The sequence below is a fragment of the Apium graveolens genome, chromosome 3 (genome assembly GCF_009905375.1).
Source record: "Apium graveolens cultivar Ventura chromosome 3, ASM990537v1, whole genome shotgun sequence".
Classification (NCBI taxonomy): domain Eukaryota; kingdom Viridiplantae; phylum Streptophyta; class Magnoliopsida; order Apiales; family Apiaceae; genus Apium; species Apium graveolens.
Window position 1 is genome coordinate 278,351,534 of NC_133649.1, and position 23,387 is coordinate 278,374,920.

A 23,387-nucleotide genomic window follows, 5' to 3' on the forward strand; every position below is an offset into this window, starting at 1 on the left:
CCTCCAAAGTGTGTCTTGTATGTTAAGAGGGAAATAACTTACAAGGAATGCTTTTATCATGTCCGGGTAATAAAATGCCACTTAAAGTGATGGATTTGGTCCAAATGACATGTTCGTAAATTAAAAAGAACTTGGATTTCATTTTTGCGCTGGCATGGCATTCAAATCTGTGTATGCTTGAGAAGTCGACATGATAATACAATCCTTGTCATGTATATTTATAATGAATAATATGTTCCCAACACAATCTGAAGTTAGTTTTTTTGTCAAAAAGCTAATAATGTAGAAGTGAAACTCACAAGCATCATCTATATAGCGGAACTAATGTTTGTCATGGCTAATTTTAGCCTTTAGTGTGCGTTACCAAAATTTGCTTATTATTTTCAGGAAAGTTTCAAGCGCTTTCCGGTAGAACTCTCATACATGCCAGAGGTTCTAAAACGCATGTCCCTTGCACGTCAAATTGACAAGGTTACGAGGAAGGAGTCCCAGGTATTTGCAGCTTCGCCAACTTAAAAACTCAGAGTTCATTAGGATGAAGAGAAATAGTTTCTTGGCACTGCTCATATACAAATACCAGCTGAACAAATGATCAAATGTAATTTAACTGTATATGCTTGTTTAATTCTATTATTGAAGGAATAAAAACTCTACAATATGGGATGTTAAGTTACTTCAGACTTTTTGTTGCCTTCCCAGGTTCCAGGCATATTTTTAAAGGCAATCCATTGCATTATACTGTCTTGTAGCTGCAATTTATTTTCCTTGCACTTGCCTTTTGATGCATCTAAGGCTATAAAATTTTTAATCCCAGGAAAAGGCGAGCAAAGGCTGGTTGCGACTGAATGCTGAATCAGTTGAAATGGTTGTAGAAGATGATGACAGCGAGGAAGAGAGAGTGAATATTTTCAAGCAAAAGAAATCAAGTTTAATTCATCTAAAGAAGCTTCAACAGGTATCTTTAAATATGAGATACTTATAAAAAAACTGAAAATGCAGATCTTATTCTGCCTGTTAACCTGAGTTTCACAGAACTTGTTGTATCTCTGAACTGTAGGAGCTCAAATTGCTTCTTTCACGGCCATTGCAACCTAATACATTCTCACATCGGTATCTAGCTGGGGTAATTTTATGCACCTGACCTCTTTTGTTGTAATTTACTTGCCGTCATCTGGTGTAGATAGATCTGCATATATATTTTGCATTTAAAATCACATGTTTTTCCTGTGCATGTAATATCTTGTTCAATGCATGATTAGTTGGTCCATACTGCATGTCACAGTTATAGTACCTTGCCCTGTTCTGTATGTTTAAATTTTCATTACATAAAATATTGCAGAAGTAGCAATTCTAATTGAATTGTTGTAAGCACACTGTTGCAGTGTTGGATAATTACAATTTTGAAGTGAGCTTCAGTAATATTGGTTTTAATTTGAAGAAAAAGTGTCAGCACAAGAGTCATTTCTTACAAACAGTGGCAGAGAGATTGTTATGAATAAAGGAATTTATGAAATTTTATGCATTGATTATGACTAAAATTGACTGAATTTGGTTATTCCAAGACGTGGCAGATGTTGGCGTCAGGAAGCTTGAAAAAAGTTGGCGGAGTATAGATCACTAAGTCTCCATATTTTGTAGTTTACAAAACCTAGGGAAAAGACGGTACATATAGTAATGATTTTACCAATCAATACATTTCTGTTTGCTATCGTATTGTGCCGGGGTTCTCTGCTCAATATTTGCTCTTGCAGAACTCAGTATTATTCCAACCATTCTGTTGGAAGCTTGGAAAGAGTTGGCAGAGTTAGATCACTAAATCCCCATAGTTCGCAGTTCACAAAACCTAGGGAAAAGACATTACATAGTAATGATTTTACCAATCTATCTATTTATATTTGCTATTGTATTGTGCTGGGGATCTCTGCTCAATATTTGCTCTTGCGTAACTCAGTATTATTTCAACCATTGTGTTGTAGTCATAAAAACCTTTCTAAGTTGCCAACTTTGCTGTAACTGCTGCTATCTGATGGATATCTAAACTAGGTAGAACTTTTATGAAAACATTTTCCTGAAGTCTAGTTAAAAGTTTGTGACGCAATTTTTTTTAACAGGCTGGTGTATCCTCCCTTCTTCAAGACCAATTTGAGGAATTAGCTAGACACAAACAAGATGATACCAAGAACTCTGGAGATGGCAAAAGAAGCAAGTTGGTTGTCATAGGTCAGAATCGCGTGGAACCACTCCAAGCACTTAAAAGTTCTGGTCACGAGGTTATAAAAAAATACCTGCCATCTTGAATATACATTTGCAAGGATTATCTAGCATGTACTTTGAAATTGTTTTCCCAATTGACGACTGGAAACCCCTTGTGCCTTTGTATCTTAACGCCATCGGAAGATATAGTCTAAAGTAAGCTTAGCTGACAAGTAGCCTTTACTGAAGCACTTGTTTTATAATGTGCCTAATTTAAGTAAAATCTTAAAGTCTCACCATTAGCGTTGTGAAGTACTAAGCATGTATTACATATGCTTCATTTTCATCTGATTACACTTTAGAAAGTAATACCAAAGACTTCGTAAAAATAGAACATAGGAACTTCCATTCTTGAGCTGCTTTGGGTTGGTGGGCCTTCTGTTTACTGACTCTAATATAGGCCAGTGATTGCTGTAGCTGACTAAGCTTCTTCAAAAAGATATCTCAGCATATGAATCCTTGACATTTTTCTCCTATTTTTTAAGAAATTAAAGGTGGATGTATCACTAGCATTTGCTGTTATTCCTGCAGTACTAGATATTTATGGTTATATAGATGTATTCAATATGCTCATTGTCGTCCTTCTGACGTATTCACGTGTTTGTTGCTATATTCTTTGTTGATTGCTTTTGTAACCTGTCTCTACCCATCTAGTTTGCTCTCTGTGGCATTATGTTGTGAGTTTGCTGGTAACTGGTCACTTATACCTTCCATTTTGCATTATCCCGCGGACGAGTAGAGCGATAGAGGGATAAGGTGAAACAAAAATGAAAAGTAGATTCTTATAAAATATAGGCAAACAAGTCCTTTTGTAGAATTTGAAACATGTAATGCCTAAAACAAGTGATTAATGTGTGAATAAATGGATGTCTGATATGAAGTGGATAATGGTGGAGGTAATGTTAAAGATCGTGCTGAACTTATCAGTATTTTGGAGGAACTATATGATCAAAACGTATATTAAAAATGTTTTTTTCGATCATTTTTTGCCACTGTTTGATAATGACAGGACGATCATCGCCTTTAAGTTAGGAACTCTAAGGCTAAATATTTTGAATGAAAATGTTAGCTGAGAGACTTAGTGTTTATATGAATGAACTGGTCAGTGAGAACCAATTTGGGTTTATGAAGGGAAGACTGGCCTCCGAGAGTATCTTGATAGTGAACGAGGTGTGTCATAGCTTAAATTTGGGCGAAGCCGTTGGGCTCATTTTCAAAATCGATTTGGCAAAGGCTTTCAATTAGGTTAATTGGTTGTTTTTGTCTCAAGACGTCTTGAGGAGCTTTGGCATTGGTCCAAAAATTATCAATTGGAATATGAACCAAATTATCTCTGGACAGCCTACCTACATATTGGTTTAACACCTTTGTTATACCGGTTGGAATTTGCAATAAATTAAAGGCTGTTGGGAGGAGTTTTCTATGGGGGGAGTTCAAAGATAATGGTATTAAGGTTCATAAGTTGCATCTTTTGAAGTGAAATCATGTCACATTACCAAAAAATCAGGGAAGCCTAAACATAACTCCTATTATAATTAAAAATCAGGCCATGTTAGGCAAATGGTGGTTTAAATGGATGGCAGATAGAAACTCTGCTCGGAATAAGTTAGTAAGGGAGAAATGTAACTGTTTATACTTAGAAGGGTTGGGTGAAGATCTGGAAAACAAACTGGTGTCCAGCGTTCTTAAGGATATAATCGATGTCAATTCCACAAATGGTTTCAATATGACTCTGTCCAATAGTAAATTCAGTTGGCTGATTAAAAAGGATTATTGACCTTTTCAGCCTCAATATTTGCACCGGTGTACGCATAAACCCCGAAATTTAAAACCGTACATTTTCGCCCTTGAATATAAAAAATGTATTTTTTTACCTTTGGACCGAGATATATGATAAAACGGTACGTAACGTTAAGGGTATTTTAGTAATAAATCAGCCTATTTTCGAACAAGTTTAAAACGCACCTTTTGGACCTTAAAGTTTGGAATTACACTCATAAATCCTTAAGTTTTACATGGATATAAAATAAACTCTTCATTATATAAGATTAATTTGAAACTGCTTCTCTCGGAAATCTAGGCTTGCTGCTTAAATTTTTTAATACTATTAAATCTGCAATTAGCATAGCCTGGTTGAATAACTCAAGTGATTAAGAATTTATCCTCTGTTCTCCCAAATACTAGGTTCGATCCTCGTTCACCCCGAAATTTATGAGAACATATACTCATTTATAATACTATAAGTTATATTTGTCAAAAAAAAATATGCAATTAGCATTTTATTTATTACCATTCCCGAGGGATTCCACCAGGCACACCATTTAACAATTAATGATAATTGTTTGCTTAAATCAAAAAGCACATCTTTATCTTCTAACTCCCCACTAAAACAAAATATACAGCTGCATGATGTCCCACACAGATGCTTTTATCAGTTCTTTTAAAAAGAAAAGAACAACTACGAGTTTCTCAAACAAACTAAAATTTAGTGAGAGTGAGTGTCCTATATGTCCCAAAATTAGAGTTAATGAAATTGTTACTACATTGCAGTGCAATCATTTGTTTCATGTTGAATGTATTGCTAAATGGTTACGTACTGAAAATCACAATACTTGTCCAATGTGTCGTTGCGAATTGTATGAAACCGATGTTGCAGTTGTAAATGTTATTATTATTTTAATAATGATTATTTATGGGCTATATATTAAATATCAATTATATTTACTATTTATTATATTGGGTTAAATTAAGTGATCAATTAAGAAATCTAATTAAATTTTAATTTATTGTATGGAACTAATAAATGGATAACTATTATCAGACCCAATTAAATTATAATGAAATATTTAATTAGGTGGTATATAAAAGTTTATAATTCTCAATATATCAAGTACGTTACACGGCACAACGCTTTCGGCTCGATAATAAGATATGATAATTACGGTCCTTGTCTCTATTTTAGAGAATTATATATTTATTAAATTTTTAGATTCTATCAATTGACATCAGAGCCTCTTCATATTTGATTATTGGGAATTGATTTGTGCAAAATTGATTTATTCGAAAACTACTTAAATGAAATTTTGGTTATGGATTTATATGAATTTGCGATGTCGTTTTTTCTTACTAGTTGTATTCGTGATACATGAGAAGTCAATTCAGTAACTTATATTTGTGATCTGGATCATGTATATGTCAGGATTTGTCATATTTTTTATTTATTAAAATATGATTATAGTGATTGGAATGGAAAATCATGTTAATTGTATTGTTTTTTTCCCGTTTCTATGTAATAAGCATGCATATGTGTGTATGTATGTAGTTTTTGCTACCATTGTTTTTTGGTTAATAAACATCTTAAAAAATAAAATTTGCAATGCATGTGCGATCAAGGTACGTGAAGGTTAATTTGGTTGAATTAATTATTAACACTGTCATTACTTGATTAGATGGTTTAATATTTAATTAACAGGCTTCATTTTTTTTCTTTTTCTAACCATTGAAGGTCATTTGTTTATTTATTTAGTAGGCCATCCTCATACATTACATTAATATTCTGGTTCATGTACGAAGGATATTGGTATTAGTATTATATACTGAATTCAGGTCGGGAAATTTAGATATACTATAGGATGTTGCGCTTACATAATTTGATTAGTAAGTTACATATAAGGAATATATTATATTTGTGAGTTAAATTTAATTGCTGGCAAATTAGTATTAACTTTTTTATTTAAGTGGTCGAATATTTTTTAAGTTGATTGATTGAAACAATATATCGCCAAAGTGATCCCTTTTGTGTAGATTAATTAATTTAAAAATATTATTATGATGATAAGATATTTAGTTTTATGTAAATTTTATCGGCCCAAAGGAAGGTAATTTTTTGAGCAAAATTAAAATAATCTTGTGATAATAAATCTGTAGCAATATAAAACGGTGGGTTTTAAGGTCAAACTCACTTGACAAAAAACCGCGCATAAAAGCGACAGAAACCGGTGGATTTTGTTAGCGGTCGCTTTTATTCGGTGAGTTTTATTGACGATGGCTTTTAGTTGGTGGCTTTTATCAACAAAAGCGACCGACTATTTTCCGGCGGTCGATTTTAAGGTTTCAAGATTTGGTGGGAAAATTGCCGCCAAAATGAAGCCTGAAATTAGAAAACAAAAGTGACCATTTAGTCGCTTTTAAATTAATTTCCAAAAAATATTAAAATAATACAACGGTCATTTTAATAAAAGCAACCGCTAGCGGTTATATTTATAAAAACAACCGTTTTCGGTGGATTTTATAAAAGCGACCGCATATGGTGGAATTTAGCCTCCAAAAAATTGACAGCTTGTGCCTTATCCTCTTCCCTTCGATTTTGTCCCTACTTTCCTTTTCTCCCATCTCCACTTCCATTTTCTACCATTTTTCTTCCATTTCAAGCTCAAATATCTACTTCTTTCAATTCAAGTAAGTATAATTTCTGAACTACTTATACTTTGATTATCATGATTGTTGTTTGTTTATTTCTCATATACATGTAATATTAATTAATTTAATTTAAATGAAATGTTAATTTTAATTGTTAATAATTTAAATGTAATCTTCAAAATCTAAAGTAGTTTAATATATTTGTTAACTTTCTCCGCTTGATGAAAGATAACTTGAATTAAATCATTGAAATAATTGAAAAAAATAAAATAATTATTTTTCATTTGTTTTCACTAAATATCTTGTACACAAAGTGAATTTTATTTAGGTATGTTTTGTTAATTAGTAATAGATTATTAATTAGATAAAGTTAAAAGAGCTATTATGGCTTTTAAGAATTAGGATATAGAAACTGTTTTTTTAAATTAACAATGCCTGATATTCAAAAAAAAATCATCAATGTTTCTAAATACTCCATCGATTACATTTTAATAGCCTGTTTTGAAAATTTAAACAATATTAAGAAATAAAAAAATTTGTAAAAGATGACTAGGATTTTGGAATGGAGAGGCTAATATCGATTATATGTTCACTCTGTTTTAAAAGGATATCACCAATTATAAAATAACACTTTTACTTTAGAAAATAATTATAAAAGATTTTGAGAATATCTAGATTTTTTTTTTTAAGATTTTAACAAAAAACTCTCTTGAAATTTAAATTCAAACAATTCATTTCATTTTTAATTTTTAATTTAAGACTAATTTTATGAATTAGTTTGAGAGAAGCAGAAAACTAAAAAGAATAGAACTTGCTAAAAATTTACTGTCAACTTTTGGTTTGAACGTGAATCTATATTATTTAAAAGTTGGTCAGAGTCAAAACATTTTAGTTTTAGCTCGGTTAAATTATGCAAAGTTCAATTTTATCATTTAAAAGAAAAGATAACGCAAGCTTTATTTATGTAAAAGGACTAATTATTTTGAGGGAAATTCTTAACGATACCATCTTATAATTGGCTTTTTTTGATTGTACACAACAAAATTTCGACTTCAAGACGGTACCATCATATTATTATTGACTGTTTCCGAGAAATACCATTTTTATCAACAAACTTTGGTCAAACATTAAATCATTAAGAAATGACCATATAAATAATCGAAATTGAAAAATAATTACAACCATATAACATTAACACCATTGCAATATTATAATGAGAATAATCAGTTCAAGATAAAAGTTATTCATAAACATTAACAACCATATTGAATGTTTATGATTACCGTTTATGAACAAATACTCATTGTGATACAAAGGTAGACCACGTAATATCCCGTTATTTTAAAAAATAGTATAATAATATTATAATAAATAGAATTAAAATTTGTTAAATATCAAGATATTAAAATTAGATTATAGTGAGCTTAGAATCTGGGTCGGCTTTGAAAAATGGATACTAATGAGCTTAGAGTTAGGATTTTATAATATTATGTATGATATTCTTATTTTTCGTCTTTATTATTAAAATTTGTAAGAGTTTCCATCTTTATTATTAAAAAATGTCATTTAAAGGATCCAAAAGGACAAATATATATGGGCAAAATTTAGAAACTGCCATTTTTTGTTAAGTTAAAAAAATGTTATATTTGATGTAACTGAGATAAGTAATTATAAGTAATTGAACATTAACAAACGTAAGAGAATGTTGTTAATGTTATGTGCTTGTAATTATTTTTCAATTTCGATTATTTTTATGGTCATTTCTTAATGACTTAACGTTTGATCAACATTTGACCAATGTTTGTTGACATAAATGGTATTTTTCGGAAACAGTCAATAATAAGATGTTACCGTAAAAAGTCGAAATTTTTTTGTATACCATTGAGAAAAGTCAATTATAATATAAGATGGTACCATTGAGTATTTCCCTTATTTTGAAGTGCCATATTTGAGATTAAGTTGTATGAATTGCAATGTGGCCATTGAATGGACGACAAGTAAATATGGGAATGGGCTTATAAATAAAATGGAATTTATGGATTAGTTCTAGTAAATAGAATGGGAATTTATGGTTTAGTTTTATAATATAATTTTATAATTTATTTTTAAAATTTTCCTTTTTTGTATAAAATTTTAAATATTACATTTTTATTTTTAGAAAAAAAGATATTTTAATTTTTTTTAGCAAATTATGTTTTACGGATTGCCTGTCGATATCTCATCTCCATAATGTAAATAATTCATGGATACGGAGAAAGTATAAAAATAATGAATCCGATTTACTATGCTTGCTACTTTACTAGTTTAGTAGTTGGTCAGCCTGCTTTGTCTTTTCTCTTTTTTGGGTCAGGCCGGCTATTATTTTTTGTTTTTGATTTTTCGTTGGACAAGCTGCTTTGTTTAGTTAGCTTAGCCAAAGCTAGCTTTAATTTACTGAAAACTCATTACTGAAAACTCATGTAGTAAAACAATTTTAAAAATATATCAAAAACTGCAAAAGATATTTGAAACTGTGTCACAATGAAACAAATTTAGCGGTGCTCTGTATATTTAGAAACATAGAATATACGATTTTATAATACTAACCACATCAAATAAAAAAAATACAAAAACTTTAGCGTATACAATTAGTTGTTCACATTTTAGCAACATTTTATTTATTTATCAACGTAGAATATAAGATTTTATAATACCAACCACAAATCAAAAAAATTATTATAAATGTCAGCCCCCTATAATTTGAAGTTGTTTACACTTTATAAATTTGAAATTAAAATTAAATAATTCAACTTGAATGGATTTATATATTTGAACGCAAATATGTAAATCCTTTTTGGTGAAAAAATTCAACTCATTTGGTTTGTTTTGACTTGATTTTTAGATCTAAATTATTGGTATTTCGAAATTTTCTTTGTCGATTTAAGCTGAAATTATTAAATTCGAGAGGTAGATTATCTTTTCATGTGATAGTTACAAAACACAACATAATTACAGAACACATAACATAGTTACAGAACATATTATAAACACATAAAATATCTTTAAATTATATAGAACATAAAGGAAGGAAAAAGGATAAAAGGAACATAATTAAAGAATATAAAAAAAAAAGAAACAGAGTCAAATAGCATATAAAATATAAAATAAAAATTAAAAATACTAACATAATTACTGAACACATAAGATATACCTAAACTATATAAAACATAAAGAAATGAAAAAAGATAAAGGAATATAGTTGAAGAACATATAAATAAAGATAGGAACATAGTTACATAACATATAAAATTAAAATTAAAATATATCAAATATGTAACATAAAAATGTGTGATTAAAAAAATATAGTACATAATAAATTTTAAAAAAATACAAAGAAAAGCAACTCAAAATAAATACAAAAATGTTCGACTTTGTATATATATAACACATGAACTAAAATTAAAGAACACAAAATTTATAGGAAAATTACCATTATTTCAAAATAAAAAATTATAAAGATTGCATTAACTTTTAAAAACATATCTAATATTCAAAATATTTATAGAGCATAGAATACATATATTAAAATAGATGATATAAAAAACACAATTCAGTCGAATATGTGAAGTTTTATGGTAAGCAGTTTATTTTGTTAAGTGTGTTGTAGTTAGGTGTAATATGCAGTTATCATATTTATCTAATTCGGGTAGGTTATCAATTATTAAAGGACCATGATCTGAGTTTTTTTTGAACAACAAGATGAAGAATTCATTAAAACATTGAACCCCAGCCGGGATAAGCCCCGAACTGTCTCAACTACAACCTGATTGTGAAACAAAAATCGAGCTAACCAAATAGTTGTTTTGTTTTCAGATTGTGTAACACATAGAATATTCAAATTCTTTAATTTAAAAAGTATTACAATGACATCTCGAGTAATTCAACCAACATCAATTCCGAAATTAGTAATAACACAATTGACCTTCACATAAGCAATGTTCTGAACTATTAATTATATCAATTGATATTAGAGTAACAAAACCCCTTAAAATATGAACACTTTTTTGTTGTGAAAGGTGAGTTTTTGCAATATCCACCACCTGTCTCAGATCTGATACAAGCATTACAGATCTCAAAAAATATCATATAAATCATTTTCAGTACGACCGAAACCAACAATAAAAGACAAAATAATATCATAACATAAAACACTAACATCGCAAAAATATGGGCACGACTAACAACCTTGATAACAAGGTACTCGACAAGATCTAATCCGAAAAAAATTAGATCTTAGTTTTATTGAGAAAATTATAGATAAATAAAGAGGAGATAGGAGAGCGAAGGGGGGCTTGATCGATTGATGGATGAAGGTTGAAGAATAGAGAAGTGGCGGCTAAAACTCTACTTTCGGGGGTCGACTCCCAAAACCCTAATCTTGTGTTAAATATTGTTAGCATGACCAGGATATGAGTTACTTCGGCATTAATCATTATACTAAAATAGAGTACAAGTTAGACATGTGTCACTCTCTTATTAAATTATTAAATTAGACACATTTCTTTCTCTCTTTCAAACTAGCACACATGTCTTTTTATCTCTAAAAATTATTGCTTACATGGCAATCTTCTATTTGTTAAAAATAAAAACCATTTATTTCTAATTCTCTCTTCCCTTTAATTATCATCCACTAACTAATTCTATTTTCTCTTTAATTTTTTTTCCTCCGGTCATTTTCTTACCTCTTATTTTCTTTTTACGTGTTCCACTAATTGTCATGCCTATCTTTGATTTTAATTGTCTAATTTTTCTTCAATGTCATCCGTAAATATTTACTTAACATATTTATTAAATAAAAAAATACGTCAAATAGATATATAAATCAGTTTTATCAAATATTAAATAATATAATTTAATATATAATTATGCACATCGTATATATAAACGTATGAGATGTCATCGTTAATATACTTGATCCGTTTTTTTTTAATTGTCACATTTTAAAAAACACACATATTAAGAAATATTTAATTATTTACGTTGTTTCCATGTTTACCCCTAATTATTGCATTTAAGGATGAGTTATGTGTGTCTACATTAAATATAGAGTCGAAAAAACTTTATAAAGATGCATTGGAATGGAAAATGTGACAACTATTGAGGGACAAATTTATTTTGCAAGGAAGGCAACTATTTAGGAACGCAGGGAGTGTTAAAAAATATGAATACTCACTTTTGAATATTATTTTTAATAAAAAATATATTATATAATCGGCTATATTTTCGGGAACTAATCTAGTAGTTACTCAACTAGATGAGTTACCCACTGAATCTCCTCCTTTTGTCGTATAACTTAATATATTTATTCAATGGTCGTATATTTTAGAATATGTGATTTGTATTTTTTAATATTTGTTTGTTAAATTTTTATAAAGACTCCTGATGCTATTGCTAGCCGGTAAAATATTCAAAAATTTCAGGTTAATTTTTTATAAACGTAACTTAATAAAATCACATTTTATATTTAAATAATATTTGTCAAGGATATGAATCATCACAAACTATTTGGTAATAACAATAAAATATATAATACTTGCTCGAATTCGGTTAAATCTGATTTGTAACTCTCGAGACTACATTATATTCGAATAAGACGATATTAAATTCAAGTATAGATATTACTAATTATAATGATCTCAAATTTAGCGGTAAAATATTCAAATATTTCAGGTTAATTTTTATAAACTTAATAAAAATTACATTTTATGTTATTAAATAATATTTGTCAGGGATATCAAATATCACAAACTATTTGGTCATAACAAGAAAATATATAATACCTGCTCGAATTTGGTTAAATCTGATTTGTAACTCTTGAGACTACATTATATTCAAATAAGACTATATTAAATTCAAGTATAGATACTATAAACTAAAATGATCTCAAATTTGAATATGAAATTGTTCAGTTCACCCTAGTTTACACATTCAAATAAAGTACATAAAATAATATTATAAGATTAAAAAATATATTTAGTTTAATAAAAAAAATTAAGGGTACAAGTTTACAAAAGATGATTAAATTTATAATTATATGTAAAACTATGAAAATTGAAAAAACAGAATTATATAAAAATATAACCAGTATTCTATTTGCTCAAAGTTAAAATAATATAATAATATAGGATAAGAAGAGGGAGTGTTCTCTATCTAATAATAGTTTTAAAATAAACTCAAATATCTTTGTGTCACGCCCAGATTCCTTCGGTTTACAAGAACAACCTTCGTCTATTAAGAACGTCCTTCGGCTTCGGTTTGCAAGAACAACTTTCGGTCTGTCAAGAACGTCCTTCGGCTATGACCTGAAAAGGAAGATAGTGCGATGCATTGCCCCCCCGATTCACCTCCAGTGTGAAAATAAGTAATCTGGATGTAGATGTAGAATTGTATGTTTCTTACTTTCCCTGGCTATTTATATCCAAACTTGTATTAATTTGTTGTGAATATGTTGTGTACTTGATGATTTCATTAACAAAATACCTTGGTAGATTTTACTTAGTGAAAAATGTAGCACTCGACGGATAAGGATTATAGTCCCGACGGATGACTCAATATAGTCCCGACGGATGATGATTTGTTATCCATCGAGTGAGTAGCTTATGTAACAATAAGTCTGTAGCACATTTCTGCATACACATTGTTTAGAGTCTGTAGTAGTACTCAAGTCATGTTGACTTTAACTAGATATGCAGAATAGGTTGATTAATTGTACATAGATGATGTCTTGTAATTCTGCATAAATGAAATGAAGTCAAGTGCTAGATTGCTACCCGACGGATAAACAACAATGCCACTCGACGGATGATCAACAAGGCTACCCGACAGATGATCATGAACCCGACGGATAAAGAATTCAAACATCTGTTGACAGTGACAACACAGTCATATGCGTCGAGTGTATGCAAATGGAATGTGGAAGCCTATTCAACTGGGTTTTAAAGAATAAAGAAGCATTGCCATTTCCATGCTATTAGTAGATATTCAAAGATGCTGGAAAAGAGTAATGAAGTAGCATAGTATTAGACTTGATAGTTTTTGTTTTATTATCTTTTGTTATTACTTTGTAATCTTGGTGATTTATAAACCAAGTAGTAGCAAATAGAACAACAAAAAAAATAAAGTAACCAAAAGAGAAACATTTGTAAGCTGTATTCTTAGCATTTCTCTGTATTCTTAGTTGTTTATTTTGTAAGAAGTTGTGAGCTAATTGCTACACATAGTTCTCTTGATATATAATATATATCTCTGGTGGATACATTCAAATCCACCAGAAAGTTTTTAAAGACTTGTGCTTTAATTACTTGTGTTTTGATTCATTTCAAGTTATTATTCCGCACTTTGCAAATCAATTCACACAGATTGTTAAGGTAGAACAATTTTTAAACCAAGAAAAAGTTTCAAGAATTCCATTCACCCCCTTCTGTAATTCTTGTTGTATTGTTAAGGGACTAACAATTGGTATCAGAGCAAGCTCTTGATAAACAAAGAGTTTAAAGATCACAACAAAACAGCAAGATGAACAAGAAGGATGTTGGAGTCAAGATTCCTTTTCTGGATAAAGATAATTACCATCACTGGAAGGTAAAGATGCATCTTCACTTACTTTCTCAAGATGAGGCCTATGTAGATTGCATAGAAAGAGGCCCTCATGTACCAATGAGAGATGTAACTGGAAATGAGCCATCTGTCCCCAAGCCAAGGCATGAATGGTCTGATCCTGATATTGAACAAGTCTGGAAAGATAAGAAGACCATGAATATCCTGTACAATGGAGTTGATGGTGACATGTTTGACAACATCATCAATTGCAAAACTACCAAGGATGTTTGGGATACAATACAGATTATCTGTGATGGCACTGGGCAATTTAGAGAAAACAAGATGCAGCTACTGATTCAGCAATATGAGTATTTTCATAGTGAAGAAAGTGAGTCTCTCACTGACATTTTTAGTAGGTTTCAAAAACTACTGAATGCTCTGAAGTTGCATGGAAGGGTCTATCAGACAAAAGAATCCAATCTTAAATTCTTTAGATCTCTTCCAAAGGAATGGAAACCAATGACAGTCTCATTAAGAAACTCTCAAGATTATAAGGAGTTTACTTTGGAGAGACTGTATGGCATCCTGAAGACTTATGAGCTTAAGATAGAGTAAGATAAGAGGATGGAGAGAGGAAAGAAGAAAGGAGGGTCCATTGAACTAGTTGCTGAGTTGGAGAGAGAGAAGGAGATGAAGATGGAAGCTGTTGAATCAACTTCAAAGGTCTGTGAAAATAAAGGCAAGGGGCTGGTAGCAGAAAATGAAGATTCTTTGAGCCAAGATGACATGGAAGATATTGATGAACATCTAGCATTTCTTTCCAGAAGATTTTCCAAGCTCAAGTTCAAGAAGAACTTTGGAGCAGCTAAGCCAAATAGAAATATGGTGGATAAATTAAAATTCAAATGTTTCAAATGTGGCTTGGCAGGGCACTTTGCCAGTGAGTGTAGAAAGTCAGATTCCAACAAGAAAAGGTTTGAGCCTATGGACTATAAACATAAGTACTTTGAGTTGCTCAAACAAAAGGAAAGGGCTTTCATTACACAAGAAAATGACTGGGCATCAGATGGTCTGGATGAAGATGAAGATGTCAGCTATGTCAATCTAGCCCTAATGGCCAAGTCTGATGAAACAGAGACAAGTTATTCAAGCAATCAGATAATCACCACTAACCTTGTACATTAGTCTAAAGCTGAGTGTAATGATGCAATAAATGACATGTCTATAGAATTATATCATTTGCGTGTTACACTTAAGTCTCTTACTAAGGAAAATACTAAAATCAAAGAAAACAATTTGTTTTTAAGTGAGAGGAATAATGTGCTAGAGTCGCAGTTCATTGAATTTGAAAAATTAAGAATTGAGTGTAAAGTTGCTAAGGATGAATTAACTGAGTGCTTGAAGAAAGAAGAGATCTTGAAGAAGCAGCTTGAACGAGAACATGAGGTGATTAAGGCGTGGAAAATATCAAGAGATGTTCATGCTCAAATCACCAAAGTTCAAGGTATTGAGTCCTTTTGTGATGCAGCCTGGAAGAAGAATAAGGAGAAGCTGGAATCCAATTTGGTGGAAGGATTGCTAACAGATGTAGACTCGACGGATGATGAGGGTCATCCGTCGTGTTGGATATTAATCGCAGCGGAGGCATGGTAAAACAATTTTTACACATATAAAATCCAAATAAAAGCATATAAATTGTGATAAAAATATAGGGATCGATTACTAACCTTGTTAGATATATTTGATAATGTCATGGCTAATATGTTTTATGTTTAGCTTTCAGATCTTACTTGAACAGGATAAATCAGTACTTAACTGTTGATCAGTACTTATACTGGAAGTCAGGACTTAAGGATATCAGTACTTATGTTATCAGGAGATAATCATCAGAAGATAGATATCAGAACTTAAGTGCTGAAGGACGATCAGATAAGGACAGTAGCTGATTAAAGGAAAGAAGATCAAGATAAACATAAGAAGAGATATGCATGAAGAAGGAATTCTGTAAAGAATGGAATACTTGGAAGAAAAGATATCTGATTGATATATTTTAGGAAGCAGAATTATATTCCATATCAATTAGCGATTATCTTGTAACTGTGTAGTATATAAACATAGACATAGGGTTTACACTATAAGTGTTATCATTATTAGAGAAGATTATTCATTGTAACCCTAACAGCTCTTGTGATATTTGTTCATCACTGAGAGGTAACAGTTCCATACTGTAACAGAGTTTATTATTTCAATAAAGTTTGTTTTCTGTTACTTAAGTTCTTAAAGTTCGATTTGAGTGTACTATACACTGTATTCACCCCCTCTACAGTGTGTATGTGACCTAACAATTGGTATCAGAGCCTATCTGTTAACATACATACAGTTAAAGATCCAAACACAATCATGTCGGACACAGAAACTCCAACTAAGCCTACCAAAACTGAGGAACCACCAAAGACACAAATTCAGAGTCGGTATGAGACCATCAGAGTTCCCATACTGAGACCATCTGAATATCCCATATGGAAGGTAAGGATGACCATGTTCCTGGAAGCAACAGATCCAGAATACCTTGATAGAATCAAGGAAGGCCCTCACAAACCAACCAAGCTCGCAGTTGCAGTTGCAGGTGAAGCAGCAAAGACCGTACCAAAGGAGAAGAGTGATTATACTGCTGAAGACATAACATCAATTGCTAAGGATGCTAAGGTACGACACTTACTGCATAGTGCCATTGATAATGTAATGTCAAACAGGGTAATCAACTGCAAGACTGCTAAGGAGATATGGGATGCTCTGGAAACAAGGTGTCAGGGAACTGACACAATTAAGAAGAACATGAAGACAATACTCACTCAAGAGTATGAACACTTTGACTCAAAGACTAATGAGTCATTGAATGATTTATATGATAGATTTGTCAAACTTTTGAATGATTTGTCATTGGTTGATAAAGATTATTATCTTGAAGATTCAAACCTTAAGTTCCTGTTAGCTCTTCCTGAATGCTGGGATTTGAAGGCAACAACAATAAGAGACAACTACAATCTTGATGAAACAACTCTTGATGAAATCTATGGAATGCTCAAGACTTATGAGCTGGAGATGGAACAAAGAAGCAAGAGGAAAGGAGGAAAGTCAAGGACAGTTGCTCTTAAGGCTGAAGAAGAATTCCCCAAAGCAGCTTCCTCAAAGAAAGACAAGGGTAAAGCTGAAAGGCATATGTCATAGCCTACTCGTTTATTCGAGTATTTAACTCAACTCAAATAAGAATGTAATAAGTAAATAGTGGATCAATCATCAGAGAGATCTCACAAAGTAACATCTGTCAAAGAATAAAGAAACATTGTTCATCTGCAGACTTGAAGATTCACTGGAAGAAGTTCAAGAATTTGATCATGCCTCAGTGATATAAATCAAGATCGTGGATTTAATCAAGTGACAGAGATCTCATCAAGGTATCATTTTTTACAAGGATTCAATCAGAACAACAAAGTCAAGACATGAAGAAACGTCACGAAAGTTAGTCACTCATGAACCAGACAGTACATCGAGTGTCAGCATTGAAGTGACGGAATTGATTCATAAGTCTCAGTGACTTTCAGAAGATTGTCAGAAGAATGGTTGCTGCTCAGGGTTAGTATTAATTCTCCATTAATTAATTAAGTCATATAATTTAATTAAGAAAATAAATTATATCTGCAAGGATTAATTTATTAATTAATTGAATTAAATTGATTAATTAATTTAGAATTAATATTAAGGAATTACAGAATTTTAATTGGTTTAAAATCTATTTAAATTGAAACAAAGCAAACTGATTGTATTAGTATGACAATCGGTATGACAATCAATAGTCATACCGAAAGTCATGCTAATTCATTTAATTGTCTTGTTAGAATTTTTATTAGATTAAAAATCTGTTATTAATCTTTGCAAGACAATCTGAATTGTACTTATGTAACAATCGGTATGACAATCAATTGTCATACCGAAAGTCATGCTGGTTCAAAGGATTGTCATTGCAGTTCATTTGCATTCGGCTGTTTACTTAAAAAGAAACAAAAGAAGCAGAAGACAAGATCATCCAAAAACTCAGCAAAAACAGAACATACAGAAGAACAAAAGAGAAAAAGAAGCAGAAAAATATTACATCTATTCTGCAACTTCAAGATCAATTTCTAGATTGTAAAGTTATATCCAATCAACTAGAAATACTTATCTTGTTCTTGTGTATCAATCTAGCGGATTAAAATCCCTAGAACTTAATCTCAAATCGCTTTTAGCATTTGATCTTTTAATTACAAAAATAGAAAAAGTTCATGTCGAATTTATTCTAAATTTGTAATAATTGATTTGAGATTAATCCCTTGTAACCGATACCGTAGTTGTAACACCTTTCAAGTTTAATAAAAGTTTTATTTAACTTGAATTTTGTTTCACAATTTTATTCCGCATTTTATTCGACTAAACGGTATTGTTTGCATTCAACCCCCCCTTCTACAAATAAATTGGGACCTACAATTGGTATCAGAGCCTTCTGATTAACGTACAAATCTAGATCCTAGACTTTTGTGTTTCTTTCACTTCTTGAATTTTTTATTCACTCAAAAAATTCATAATGACTACACAAAAAGTTGGAACCGTTAAAATTCCACTTTTCGATAAAGAAAATTATGTTATGTGGAAGAAGAAGATGCTACTGTTTTTACAGGTTGCTAATCCCATATATTTGCAAGTGTTGAAGAAGGGTCCAAAAATACCTATGGTTATTGAACCAGAGGTAATAGAAAATGATGTGGTGATCACCAAAGCGAGAACTTATGTGAAGGATCCTGAGGACTTCTCTCCTGCTGAAATAGAAGAAGCTTCCCTGGATGCTAGCCTTCAATTAATCTTAGTAGATTCCCTTAATCCCCTAATGAATAGACATGTGATGAATTGTAAAGATTCCAAACATATCTGGGAAACTATTGAGATTATTAATGAAGGCACAGAGGAAGTTAGGGAGAACAAACTAGAAATCCTAACCTCTGAGTATGAATACTTTAAATCCAATCCAGGAGAAGGAATCACTGAAGTGTTTGAGAGGTACAATGCATTGATCAACAACCTGAACATTAATGGTAAATACTATTCCATCAGGGAGGTCAACAAAAAGTTCCTTTTGACACTGCCAACTCATCTCGAACATAGAATCACTGCCATAAGAGAAGCAAGAGATCTGAGTGAGATTTCTTTGGAAAGGCTCTATGGTGTGTTAAAGACTTATGAGTTGGAGCAGATTCAGCAGAAGGAAGTTTACGGGAAAGGAAGAGTGGTCAGCACGTCTACTGCTCTAGTAGCTGATGAACAGCAACAACAACCACTATATCAACAACAATCTCAACAGTCAGATAGAATGGTACAGTCTTCCAAGGTTGAAGATAATGTGATAGTAGCAGAATTTGATTCTCCTACTACAAATCAATCAGGAGATGATTATTATTCCTTGGAAGAACTGGAGCAATTGGAGGATGAGTCAATGGCCCTGATTGTCAAGAGATTCTCAAATGTCAGATTCAAAAGGAATCCCAAGTTCAAGTACAAGTCCAACTACAACAGATTCCAGAAAGGTGGATCTTCATCCTCTAACACCAGCAGTGGTGGGTATAAAACAGGGATGGTTGATCGAAGCACCATTCGATGCTTCAACTGTAATGAGTTGGGACACTTTGCCACAGAATGCAGGAAGCCAAAACAAGCAAGGAAGAACTCTTACGATTCTAATCAGAAGAGTAAATCTGAAAGGGCGTACCTGGCAAAGGGAAGAAGCTGGGATGATACTGACAGTGAAGATGAAGAAGTTGGGAATCTTGCTCTCATGGCTAGTGATGCAAGCACCTCATCGTCAAGAAAAGAGGTAAAACTTTCTGATGCTGAAATGGTTTATCATCTAAGAGGTAACTTAGATTGTGCTCGTCGTGATAATGAATTGTTAAATCAACAAATCAAAGACCTTGAGAAAGAGGTCAATGAATTAAGACTTGTGCACATTAATCAAGATAAACTTAAAGATCAAGTATCTTTTCTAGAGAATAGAGTTGACTGTTATAGACAACTCGAAACTATTCTCAAAGACAAGATCACCGGTCTTGAGGCTAAGGTTAAAGCTTACTTTAATTCTTGTTCGAAGTCCAAAGAGTTTTACAATAAGCAAGCTGTTAATCAAACACACGGAATAGGTTATGATTACAATGCTGCTATTGGAAAATTAGGCATAAACTCCCCTCCTCATGTATGTGCTAAAGGCAGGGAAGTACCACATATGCTTAAGGGTGTTGATGAACCCCTCTATAAGGAATCAATTGCTGAACCATTTGATGAGACCTCTTTTATTATTCAAGAAGAAATCCGTGCTGAAGATAATGCTAGTGGGAAAGCTGTCTCCAAGACAAGTATGTCAAAAGTTCCAGTCAAGGTTGTGAAAGTAACTGAGACTAACTCAGACACACATGAGTTGGATAACACAAATGCCATGTCTAACATGCATAAGTTGCCTATTGTTAATCCTTCTCATAAAGCATGTGGTGTTCCTGATTGTATGTCTTGTGCTTTTAATCTGTTGTTTGCTTATTTTAATGGTAAGCATGTTTCTAATGATAAGACTACTCCTCGTCAGCATATGAATAATAGAAAGCATGATAGGTCTAAGACTGCTAGTCCTCCTAAAGCTAGAAAGGAGACATTTGTGCCTAAGCCTAAACATAAATTTGATAAGGCTGTTTTAAAGGTCAAATGTTCAGTCATTGAGAATGTTGAGAATAGTGAAATTAAGAATGTTGTTTTGCCTGATAAAGGCCAATTTTACAAGTATGCCGGACCCAGCCAAGCTTGGGTTCCGAAGAAGTTCTAATCCATTTGTATTGCAGGGCATTAAACAGGTACAACCGGTAGTGTGGATTCTTGACAGCGGATCGTCAAGACATATGACCGGAGATAGAGCCCTGCTATCAAATGTGGTTGAGAAAGCTGGCCCAGTGGTTACCTTTGGAGATAACAGCAAAGGTTTAACGGAGGGATATGGCTGTTTGCAAGCTGGAAATGTTATCATTGAAAATGTATATCTTGTGCAAGGACTTGAACACAATCTGCTTAGCATTAGTCAGTTCTGTGACAACGGCTACAATGTTTTATTCGACAAGCTGAAGTGTCAGATTCTGCACAAGAAAAGTGGAAAACCCTCCTTAATGGGAATCCGGAAAGGAAATCTGTTCGTAGCTGACATGAACTCTGGAAGCAATCTTGAAGTCAATTGTTTCTATGCAAAGGCATCGTCAGATGAGAGTTGGCTATGGCACAAGAGACTTTCCCATCTCAATTTCAAAACAATGAATTCTCTTGTCAAAAGAGAATTGGTAAGAGGTCTGCCTCAGCTGGAATTCTCTCCAGAAGGACTATGTGAGGCTTGCCAGAAAGGAAAGTCAAAGAAAGCAAGTCACAAAGGCACTGACACATCTTCCATAACTGGTGTTCTGCAATTATTGCACATGGATTTATTTGGTCTAGTTAATATCCTTTCTATGTCAAAGAAGTGTTACTGTCTTGTGATAGTTGATGACTATTCCAAGTATACGTGGGTTTTATTTCTTCACTCTAAGGATGAAACACCACAAGTTGTGATTGATCATATCAAGATGATTGAGTTAGATTCTAACGTCCCTGTTAGAGCAATAAGGTCAGATAATGGAACAGAATTCAAGAATGCACTTCTCAATGGATTCTGTACAGACAAAGGGATTACCAGACAATTTTCAGCTCCTAGAACCCCTCAGCAAAATGGAGTGGTAGAAAGGAAGAATCGTACATTGATTGAAGCTGCAAGAACGATGTTAAATGAATCAGGTCTTCCAATGTACTTTTGGGCTGAAGCTGTCAATACTGCATGTTATACTCAGAATCGAACTCTAATCAACAAAGACTTCATGAAAACTCCTTATGAGATTTTGAATGAACAGAAACCTTCTATCAAATACTTTCATGTATTTGGTGCCAGATGCTTCGTGCTCAAGGATGGAGATGATCGTCGTGGTAAGTTCGAGGCAAAGGCATATGAGGGTATTTTTGTTGGATATGGAAGAAGATCATATAGAGTGTATATCATTGATCAACACAAAGTAACTGAAAGTGTCAATGTTACATTTGATGACACTAAACTCCCTAGTATCCAAACTGAAGATCCTTCTGAGAAACTGAAGTTTGATGATACGTCAGATTCAGAGTCAGAACATGGTCAAGAACCTGAGGTTGTTGCTGGTGAAGAACCTGTTAATCCTGATGATACTCAAGGTAATAGTGATGGAAACTCTGGCAACAATGGAGATACCACTGCTACTGACGGAGAATCTTCAAGTCAACATGGCAACAACTCAGGGGGAGATGCTGAAGGATCATCTAGTAGGACACAACATCACAATGAATTTCAAGGCGAATCATCAAGATCAAATCTTCCAAGACAGACTGTCTGGAATAAAGCTCACCCTTTTGAGTTGATTATTGGTGATCCAGATGTTGGAGTCAGAACTAGACGTGCTACTCAAAATGAGTGTCTGTTCTCAGGATTTCTTTCTGAGATGGAACCTAAGAAAATTGAAGAAGCACTGACTGATCCAGATTGGGTGATTGCTATGCAAGATGAACTCAATCAGTTTGAAAGTCAACAAGTCTGGAAACTGGTACCTAGGCCTGTACACAAGAAAGCTGTTGGTACTAGGTGGGTATTCAGGAATAAACTAGATGAAGATGGTGTGGTTACAAGAAACAAGGCAAGACTGGTAGCTAAAGGGTATTCTCAAGCTGAAGGTATTGATTATGATGAAACCTATGCTCCAGTGGCTAGACTTGAGGCCATCAGGATATTTCTGGCATTCGCAGCATTTTCAAACTTTAAAGTTTATCAAATGGATGTCAAGAGCGCCTTTCTGAATGGAAAGCTGGATGAAGAGGTATATGTAGAGCAACCTCCTGGTTTTGAAGATCCAGATCATATGGATTTTGTCTTCTTTCTTTTCAAGGCTATCTATGGGCTAAAACAGTCTCCAAGAAAATGGTATGACACTCTCTCTGAATTTCTTATTGAAAATAGCTTTATTAGAGGTGTC

General features: G+C 32.5%; 1 protein-coding gene across 1 annotated transcript; it reads left to right on the forward strand.

The window, feature by feature from the left end:
• The first annotated feature begins 391 nt into the window (after positions 1–391).
• Positions 392–2,374, forward strand: LOC141711075 (DEAD-box ATP-dependent RNA helicase 13-like). The gene is made up of 4 exons (XM_074513518.1): positions 392–492; positions 815–955; positions 1,058–1,123; positions 2,112–2,374. The coding sequence occupies exons 1-4, from the start codon at positions 424–426 to the stop codon at positions 2,295–2,297; spliced, it is 462 nt and encodes a 153-aa protein (XP_074369619.1). The 5' UTR covers positions 392–423; the 3' UTR covers positions 2,298–2,374.
• The last annotated feature ends 21,013 nt before the right edge of the window (positions 2,375–23,387 follow it).